This window comes from Corvus brachyrhynchos, unplaced genomic scaffold, assembly GCF_000691975.1.
Source record: "Corvus brachyrhynchos isolate BGI_N302 unplaced genomic scaffold, ASM69197v1 scaffold18, whole genome shotgun sequence".
Lineage (NCBI taxonomy): Eukaryota > Metazoa > Chordata > Aves > Passeriformes > Corvidae > Corvus > Corvus brachyrhynchos.
In genome coordinates this window covers 2,592,132-2,602,614 of record NW_008246064.1, presented here as the reverse complement: position 1 = coordinate 2,602,614, position 10,483 = coordinate 2,592,132, and the positions used below count along the sequence as shown (strand labels likewise).

Genomic DNA, 10,483 nt, shown 5'->3' with positions numbered 1-10,483 from the left:
CATTCCTGTGTGTTTCTCTCCAAAGCCTAAACGTGCATGGAGTTGTAGATATCTCTTTGTTGTGGCCATAGCCCCTTCCAGGGTTTGTCCCAGTAAATCCTTTGTTATCTGTGAAATTCTGCAAAAGGCAGTAAAAATGCAAATATTTTCATCATTCCACAAAAACGCTGTCCTGGCTCTGGCTGTGCAGTAATCCCTTGGTAGGTCTGGAGAAAACTCTAATTATTTTACATCCAGAAGGTAACACTGGTCAAACATCTAAACCCAGAGCACAGGAGCAGATGGAAATACCAGAATGCTGAATATTGCTGGTATTTTCCTTGTGGAAATCCCAGGCAGGGGTGATGTTTAGGCAGCATTACCTGGAGATGCAGCACGAGGAGCTGGGCACTGCCCCAGCCACATCTCCCTGCTGTTGATTAGTAAAGCTGGTTGCTTTACCTGAGCAAGAAGGTGAATTCCTTGAAATGGGAATCTTGGTTATAATTAGGTAAAATTACCATCAAGGTCACATTTCAGGAAATAGTGAAGAAATTGTGCTGGGCAAGAAAGGCAAAAAAGACAGAAGAGTAGAATTATATTTTGGGAGTAGCAGCAATTGCTACTTCATATTGAGAATTTGCCCTGCTTTTCATACTTAACCATTTCCCAAAATGGAGACAAGAAATATAAAGTTCCTTCATAAAAGCAGGTTAATGACATCAACATACCATCATAAAGAGAGGAAAATAATATAAATCTTTGCATTTATTAGAAATTCTGGATAGGCAGAGAAGAGCTGTAACAGTGCTGGTGCTCAGTTTCTCACTACCTAGAAGTTGAATATACATATTCCTTGCCTGTTACTGTAAGATACACCTTTATGATACTTTTTTTCATATTTCTTCGTTATGGAAACGTTCCATTCAAACCTTTTGTTGGAAGAATTCAAGTCTAAAAATGACAAAATTCATCAAAGTTGGCAATGGAAGGGCAGTCACGCCATTGTGCCTGTCCTCTTACCAGCGCTATGGTCAGGACAGTGGCCTAAGTTGCACCAGGAGAGGTTTAGAGAAAAATTTCTTCACAGAAGGGGTTGTCAGGCCTTGGAATAGGCTGCCCAGGGAAGTGGTGGAGTCACCAGCCCTGGAAGTTTTCAAAAAACGTGTACATGTGGCACTTGAGTGTTACAGTATTTCCACACTTGGAGTCATGGGTTACGTGGTGAACGTGGTGGTGCTGCTGGGTTGATGCTTGGACTTGATGATCTTAGAGGTTCCAACTTCTATTATTCTGAAATTTTGAGTTACAAACTCTTCAATATTATGACAAAAAAAGGCTCATTTAAACTTAAAAGATTCCTGTGTGTCTCTTAAGTTCCTGAGGATCTAGAGGAAAAACACCAGTACTTGATGTACTTTTAAATATTGTCCATTTCCCTCTACTCCAGCCCTTGCAGTCATCCAGAGTTCTCTGCATGCGTTTGTACCCAGCAGATCAACACACAAGGGAGAGCCAGGTCCTTTCTGTGACACAAGAGAGCCAGATAGATCTGAGACTGGCAGTTGTGAATGTCAGAACAATCCCCTCCCATCCTGTCTACATCAGTCTCACTGAAGCAGACCCAAATCCTACACCCTGCTTTGGCAACGTGCGCTGCTCACAGTCCATTGGCTGGGTGACAGACAGAAAAGAAGAAAGAAAGAAAAAAACCCTGGTCTGCTGCAGTTTAAATGTTTGACTCCAAAACAGGAAACAGCTGAGCAGACTGACATCCAAGCTGGTGGCAGGATGTTTTGTCCCTGGGAAGCTCAGCTCTACTTTCACTGTTGACAGATGCCATGTCTGAGACAGTGACCTCTCTGTTTTCCCCGAACACTGCAATTGCCTCTCGGTCCCAAGGGAATGCTCACAGCCTGGGGAGGCTCTCTGATATCCCACACAGCATCATCTTCTCCTGTCTGTGCATTGCTTGCTGAACAGTCAAGGGGCAATCTTCTTCTCCAGAGTGAAAGAGTCCTAATCCAGTTCAAACTGGACTTGTGGTTTCCTATTCAAGTGTAGCGCTACCACTGTCCTTAGCATCTGAGTAACAAAAGTTACTCAGTAATTACAACATCAGTTGCAAAATAAAAGCCTCGTGACAGCCCTGCAGCACAGTATTTCATTTTCTGATCTGTGGTTTTCCTTGAAACCATCTCTGTGAGTCATCCAACCTGGCTCAGGCGTGGTGATCAGTGGTGGATGTGGCAGCAGTGGGGCTCAAATCATCTGAGAGGTCTTTTCTGTGAGGTTCTGTATGAGTAGAAATTTCCCCAGCCACTAACAATGTCTATTATCTCTCTGCAGATACAACTCAGGTGTGCCCTGAAAATAAAGAAAATGATCTTACTCCTCCACTTGAGCACTGTATTAGGACAAAGTAAGTGAAATTACAGTTTTTCATACAGATATATTCAGTTGTTGATACAAGTCACACATGTGAGGCTGTAGAGTCAAAAAGAATATTTCAGCAAGTAAAGCTGAAAAATCACTGCTTAAAAATCAGAAAGTGTCTGAATGGGCCGGGCTGTGGTAAGTATTACACATTTAATTATGTGTTACTGTAATTCACATTGAACTGTCCAAGGTGTTCATTCTTAGAGGGACCTTCACTACATCACCAAGAACTGACTGAGCCAAATTCAGTCAGAGAGCACAGCTTGGCTGCAGTAGATCTAAATTTAGATTCCCAAAAGTGCTTGATGCCTGTTGCAGAGGTATAATGAGAAAAGGAGAAAATTTATTCCGTTTTCATCAGTCTTTTCTGAAGAACAAAAGGGGCAACCTGGGTGTTATTTTCAATATCATGAAGCCCCATTGAACAGTCTCAGTTTTCTCCAGCTGTCTGAGGACAGCACAGGCTTTGTCAGGGCCACAAAACAGCACATTTTGTGCAGTCATTCATGACAGTTCTTAGCTCATATTCTCTCCTTAAATACGAGGTTAGTTCCTGTCATTTTGGGATTTTCGTGGGCACTTTGAGGCCTGTGTAAGCAATTCATCCAAGTCATACTGAAGTTAATGGGAACATTTTCAGCTTAGTGAGGCATGGAGGAAGCCAAATGGAGAAATTTAACTGGGCAGAAAATTCATCTTTATATGAATTCCAGCCTGGCTTTGGAAGTTACTATCTGAATATCTCTGGAGCAAGAAGTGAAAGCCTCATTGTCAGAGACCATAACATTTGTTCTATCAGCGAGCCAGGCAGCTTCAGGTTTCTCCTGCAGTTCCTCTCCTGTCCTTGCTACAATTTGCTCTGTAAAAAAAAACCCAGCAGAAAACAAATAAATAAGGACAGTGGCTGCCAACGATCAGAAAGTCACTGAAAGTTAGAAGAGGCATCCTGCAAGGTGACAGCAGTGACATCAGTCCAGCCTTCCTGCACATACAGATTTTATTGATTCTTCATTTCCAGTGACACTTAAGCATGATTGCAAACTCAAATAAATAATGTATAACCTCGGAAAGCCCCACGGGGAGAATAATGCATGCAACTACTTAAAGTCTTAGAATATCTTCCATTCCTGGCGTTGTGTCAGAGTTATACAGTGTTGGTAGTGCTGCTTTTTGTTTGTTTTAAGTTCCCTGCTTTAATCTGCTGGAGAAGTACATTACCAGCAAATTCCAGTGTCAATTTATTTTGTTTGTAGCATTCTCAGCACTGTCTGATTTACCCTGGGCAGTCTGGCTCCTTGTTTTCAGTGTTCTCCCTTTGCTTTGAGGGTATTTATTTAAGCGTGGCCTTGCTGCAAAAGGTTTTTCATGTTAAATTTTTCCTGTTTGTTTTAAGAATTTTTTCTTCCAGCTGTGGAACAGTATATAAAGGAAACGTAAAAACCAACCCAAATAACCAAAATTTTAACAATTTGGCAGGTAAAGAAAGGGGTGTTTTCTATCATACAGCCATGGAAAATACTCCTGAATTAATTTTTCATAAAGCAAAGAGCTGTTACTTATTTTGATGAAGAATTCATGATGAAGCTCTGTATCAGACTTCTCTCATCAAAAAATGCAGGATAATTTCTCAGGCAGAGTGGAGAATTTCACAGTCTGAAGAATCAAACTAGGACAATTAACTATCATTAATTGGTTTTATTGTTAATTGGGGGTTTTTCCTTCCGTTCACATGCCTCAGTTCTGGTTTAATCCATGACAAGCCCATTGCTTATCCCAATATCTGAGCACCACCATCCTGTAACACACTGAGTTCTGTGCCTCACATCTGCCTGATGTTTGTTCTCTTACCCTCTCCTAAAGGGAAAACTCCATAGGTAGTAGGCTGGTTTGGCATTCAGATAATAATAACAGTAATAATAATAATAATATCAAAAGAATACTGTTAATGTTATTATTATCAGAAGAGAAGGGTGGTTTTGCTTCTGCCAGACAAGGAGGCTCATGTTTTCAGTCCCTATTGTATAAAACATCAGAGCAGTTTAGTTCTGAGTTTAAAGCAGGTAACCCTTCAGCTGGCTCTGGAATGACCAGTCACCACCAGGTATCACTGTAACCAAAAAATGGACAAGTTACAAGTGCTTTTCTTGTGGCTCTCAGCCCCAGACATCTGTGGCAGCAGTCGGATTCTGGCCCAGGGATGTCTGGAATGTGCATCCCTGAGTTGTTTTGGAGCTGCCGTGCAGACAACTTATCCTGTTCTTCCCTGAGGAATACTCTTATATCACAGTCCTGATCCTCAGCATTGGGGGAAATAATACCTGTTGGCTCTGCCTGAGGGGAACCAAACTCTGATCTGATATTTTAACCTGAATTCAGCAGTGTGTTTTGTTAACCCTCTGTGGTAGTGGCGCTGTGGGATACATGAGTTCACCTGTTGGCTGTGAAGTGAAACACCCAGAGGGAATTTAGTGGATAAGAGAAGAGCAGAGCCTGGGCATTCCACCCTGAGATACTGATGTGCTCCAAAACAAAACCAAATTATCAGCACAGGAGATGCTCACTGAGTGCTATTCCAGGCTGAGCATTGTTCAGGGCCTGGCCTGTTCCTCTTCAGTTCCCGTTAACTCTGTGACCCTTGGGTGAGGTTGTGCTTGAAGCAGATGAGTCAAATGTAGTTTTCCTTTTGCTAATCTGATAAATCATAATTGAATCAGCAGCTAGAAAATGCCTCACTGTGAATTACACTGTGGCAGGATAGTTTGGGGAAGTGATCCCCTGCACTGCCCAGGAGGTTTTGTATCTGTTTGTAAATAAGACTTGTTCGGCACCTGGAGTGGGATTCCTCACTCTTTGACACCTTTTCTTGTGCAGATAGATGCAAGGGGGAAAAAAGTTTTATCTCATAGAAGCAAACAGCCAAAGGCTGCTGTGCAATCTAAAAAATGGTTTGAAAATAAACCCAGGAGATGAGGCTTGTTCTGAAAGTTACCTTCAGTCCTGCTTCAGAATTATGTTCTGTTGGAGCTCTTTGTGGAAAGCCTGTTTTAAAAAAGGCCAGTTCCTCACTGCACAGTGATTAACAACATCCTTACCAACCACAAAAGTGGTGTCAGCAATGTGGGTAATTCCACAGGGCACAGTGCAGGCTCAGAGCAGATTTCATCTGGTGTCTTTTGGCCTCTGTGGGGCCTCTGTGGATCCCTCTCAAAGTTTTAATCACCCTGGTGAGATAGAAAATTGCGCCTTGGGAAGATTGGAGACAAAGATAAGGGATGATTTGATGCCATTACCTGAAAAATCCAATGGGGACAGAAGGTGGCAATTTTATTTTCCATTTGGTTTTTTAAGGGGTGACATTCCTAACCTCTGGCAGGGACAGCTCTCACCTCTGACAAATGCCAGACTAAACTGAATATCCACACATGAAACATACTTTAACTTAAGATCTGAGGCATCTCTGCTGTGTATTCCTGCTAAGTATTCCTGGGATGGAGACAATCTCTGCAATTTTTTCGATTTTTATTTTCTCAGCAGTGTAAAAAACAGAAGGGAAAAATTTCACAACAGCCCTCAGATGGTCACTTCCTTTGAGACACTGCCCTGAAGACTGCATGAATTCAGCTTTTGGTTTTGCTTTACGCTTAATTGGCTTGCTCAGCACAAGGACTGAGCTGCCATACCCTTGCTGACACATCCTGTCCTCAGTGACAGAAAGAATGTGGCACTGGCAGCTCCCTGTTCCTCCACCCCCTCACCAATGTCTTACTACTCTGAGACAGATTTTCAGAATAGGTATTTTGAATAGATCTACTCAGTACTGGGAATGCAACAGTTTAGTTCCTAGAAAATGGGGACCATGACCTTGCAAATGAGAAAAGCCACAGCCAAGGGTGAATTCATGCCATGAGGGGTCAGTTGACTCACTTCAGGGATGTGACTGGAGAGCATCATCCTGCTTTCACCAGGTTTGGGGGCAGATCTTTGTCTTTTGCCATGGTTTGCAAACACATTTTGTGGCAAATTCAGGGTTGATGCCTCTTTTGCATTCAGTCACATTCCTGAGGTGGGAAGCTGAGATGTGGCAGCCAGTGCAGAGCCAGGAATTAAGAACATGGAAGGGTCCAGACTGGCCTGGAAACACTGTTCCCAGTGTACATCTTCAGTGCCATTCTGAAGGAGGGATAAGGGCAGAGAAAAGCAAAACCTCAGCACAGGAAAAGTGAAACATCACCATTAAAATGAGCCGTGGAATGCTTGGAGGAGCCAAGGTCAGGACAAAGAGAGGTGCTCAGTGAGGTGATCCAGGCACAGGATCTCAGAGTCAGAGGGTTCCTAATCAGAGCTGAACAGGAGGGTGCAAATTACCTCCTGACAGCTGACACTGAGTGTTCTGGTTATTTGGGGTTAATTCTTGTACCCATCTGGGGCATTCCCTAAGTATTCTGTCCAACGTGAGGGTTCTTGTTGTGAATCAGCTGCTGATGAGGACTTTCTGTTGCCCAGGAGAGGCTGGAGGAAGGGTCAGGACAGGGACCTCCAACCTTGGCACCTCAAATCAGGGGTCCAACTCCCTCACTTCTGCCCCGTTTCCCACTGAGATGTGGTTAGTTATCCCAAACAAGCCCATCCCAATCTCTCTGAGGTTCCTTGGGTGGTTGAGGACTGTGGGTTTGCCTTTCCAGTGATGAACTGATGGTTGTCAAAGGCTTGCTTTCGTTTCTAGGTGGCAAGGAGCTGTCATCGACTGGAACGGCACGGAACCCATCTTGTGACTGATGTGAGCTGCGCTTTATTTGAGAAGACCAAGAGGAAACGACTGAATTAGCACATTCCTATTCCCACCAATGCAGGAAATGGGGCAGTTTGAGATGAGGAAGAATGACAAGGTTACAGGCTGGCAGAGTTTCACCTCAGTCACCTCGTGCTTCAGATATTTTGCTTACAATATAAACAACACTGACGTAAATTCCTCGTCACTGCCTTTAGCATAAAGCTCCTGAGGGCAGGCTGGGTTCCCACCACCAAGTCAAGGTTACAGATGAAGCAGAGAAGTCGTCAACGTCCCCTTGAGGTCTCCTTCTGGATCCACTCTGTATCCTGCAATTGTTTGGAAGCATCTGATGGGAGATGCTGAACCCAGATTTCTCTCACTTTTACAGCCTTCTCTGTCCTGCCTTGTTCTCCCCTGACAGAACTCCAGTGCCACTACAAAACATCATCCAAGGAACAGATGTTCACCTCTTTACCTGGTGTTAGCAAGCCTCATTTTGCACTAAATAGGTTGGTGACCACCTGGGCTTTTCAGGGGAAGCCTGGCCTAGACCAAGTCCTCATTGTGTCATAAAATTGCAGTAAGGATTGTGGTTCTGTGTTCCCAAAATAATGCCATTAGTACGTTCCTAGTACTGGGTGCAGTTGGTGTGTAACAGTGCCTCGTGCTGATATAGCTCATTTTTCTTTCTGGTAAGAGGCAGCTGTATCGGTATCTTTACATTTATACCTTTATTTCTACACAAGGGTTTATTTACACCCAAGTGGCAGGTTAGATCTGTGGTTTGCTTCTTCATAACTACAAGAAAACAGAAGAGTTGTGTCGCTTTGAAATTCAACTGGTGCCTATCTGTGATAGGTGCCAGTTTCCATGGTAAAATAAAGTGTGTGTGCTGGAATGAGGTGGAGATGGATCCTGAAGTACTGAAGCCACAATTTGTATTCTGATTAATTCTGTTTTAGCAACACTCTACCAAAATTGGAGCAAGTTACTGTACTGAAGGATGGAAAAAATGCCTTGGGAAAAAAAGGCAGATAAATGGTGTTTCTAGAGTTATTCCTCTCTCCTGAGACTGAATATTTCATGAGAGTTCAATAAAGGACTTTTAGTTTCTGATGTTTATTGTAGCACCTTCTTCCTAGTCAGTGTGGAAACTCCTCTGGGTCCTGAAAAATGAGTGCAAAATCAATTTCCAGCAAAAATTCAGTGTTGTTCTGGGTGTAGGGTGGAGATACCAAACTGACTGTGCAAATGGGGATCTTGGGGAGTTAGCACTGGAGTTAGATTTGAAAACCAACTTGAATATAAGTTATAAAGGAGTACCAGAAAGGTTTAGATGGGCTTTGGATGAAGATCTGCCTCCCCCTTTGCTTCCCATTCAACCAAACTGTCTGTCATAGAATCACAGAATGGTTTGGGTTGGAAGGGAAATTAAAGATCATCTCATTCCACCCCCCTGCCATGGGCAGGGACACCTTCCACTATCCCAGGCGGCCCCAAGCCCCGTCCAACCTGGCCTTGGACACTGCCGGGGCCCCGGGCCAGCCACAGCTTCTGTGCCAGAGCCTCCCCACCCTCACAGGGAAGAATGTCTTCATTGTACCCAATCTAAACCTGCTTTCTATCAGTTTAAAGCCATTATATGCAGTAAAGCATCTCAGGGTTCCAGTTATTTTAATTTTATTTATTCCAGTGGAATAAAATTCGTTTAATTAATATCACATAGACAAACTTCTTAAAACTTGGTGAGATCTGATCTCCCAAAGAGATTCAGCCTCTGAGACATCAGCAGCATCAGATCCATGCTCGTTCCTGACTCTGCTGCAGGGATGTTACATGGCCTCTGGCAAACCCTGTCATCCCTGTGTATTTGGGGATGTGTTTGTGCTGTCAGCTGCAGGCAGATTCAGTAATGCCTTTAGGATACCTCAGCTTGAGCTTCAGTGTTTCTGGGGAGTCCCAAACAGCCAAAGATCCCAGATGTAAAACCTTTTTCCCTCTTGAAATTTCTGTGTTCTGTAGTCCACACTTCGTTTCATGAAACAAATGCAGGTTTGATTTTCCCACCTGCCTCACAGGGCATCTGTAATATAAAATTTTGAAGGGTGCATTTGGACAGAAAATACCGTGGAGATGACAAATGTTGGAAGATTTTTGGAACCAAGAAATTCCTTTCTGGTTTTTCCAGTCTAGTAAACCCACACCATTTATTTCAAAGCTTTAAACTATGTCAGATTGGAGATAACCTCCCGCTCCCTGATAGCAGAGCAGCACAGATAAGGGCTCCTCTGGGGCAGGAGGGAGCTGCTTTGGGACAGCCCAGATTTTATCTGACTGAAATCTGGATGTCTGCAGTGCAGACGTGTTCAGGGGATCTGTTCTCTGTCCAGAGGAGGGGAGGGTGTGGTGTGTCTTTGCTTTAGGATGAGAAGAACTGTTCCTATGAAGGGAGCCCAAGAGGATTGTCTCCTGTGGATTGCACCCATGCAGATGTAAGGATTTTTAGCATGTGAGAAAGAGGATGTGTTTGTTGGAAGTGGTGGTTTATGGGTTCTTGTGGAGGGTAAATGAAGATGAGGAGAGGCCCTGAACTCTGTCCCTCTTTCTAAAACAGACTCCAAATAGCTTTGAGGCTCCTTCATCACTGGTTATGGAGAATCTTTTTGTTAAAACAGGTTTTTCTTACCTATTATCTATCATTGAGCCCTTGTATATTTGTTTGCAAAGTCCACTGCCCTCCTGACAGTGAATTAACTCCAGATTTACCTACCCCTCACTCACAAAGGTGGAAAAAAAGAACCTGGGCCACCTCCCCAAACCACCACCTGTGCAGGACACCTCAGCACTGACGAGCTCCTTTCACCATCCTTGCTCCTGGAACCTGAAAGCAGCAGGTTCCTTCAGCAGGGCTCAGTGCCAGTGCCTTTTATCAGGCAAAAGGAGTGGCTCTTTGGAAGAAATCTGCAACCAGAACATTAATTTAGATCTAAATACTCTCAAAAAATAATGCCAGAGCATTACCTGGTCGCTGCCTGCATCAGGACTTGTGTGTTTTTATTCAATGTAAAGCACCAGCAATTATTTCCCTTAAGACATTACAGGGCTTTTTGGGTCAATCACACAAGGCAATGCAAAATGTTATGTGGCAGTGCACAGACCTTTGCACAGATCTGTGTAGAAACACATCCTGTGCACAACATGCATCCAATCTTTTTAAATTTTATTTTCCTCTTCGTTGTTTCTCTTTCTTTTTTTTTCATTTCCCAAACAATGTGACTTCCTGAACGGAACAAA

At 43.5% G+C, this 10,483-nt stretch overlaps 1 protein-coding gene across 5 annotated transcripts in view; it reads left to right on the top strand.

The window, feature by feature from the left end:
- Positions 1–8,305, top strand: part of FAM188B (family with sequence similarity 188 member B) — a 65,375-nt gene extending 57,070 nt beyond the window's left edge. For all 5 annotated transcript variants that reach the window (XM_017746726.1, XM_017746728.1, XM_008643113.2 and 2 more), the window contains 2 exons: positions 2,329–2,401; positions 7,142–8,305. In XM_017746726.1, coding sequence (XP_017602215.1) covers positions 2,329–2,401; positions 7,142–7,190 — 122 coding nt within the window. In that variant the 3' untranslated portion in view covers positions 7,191–8,305. The remainder of the gene's footprint in view (positions 1–2,328; positions 2,402–7,141) is intronic.
- Positions 8,306–10,483: the final 2,178 nt, after the last annotated feature.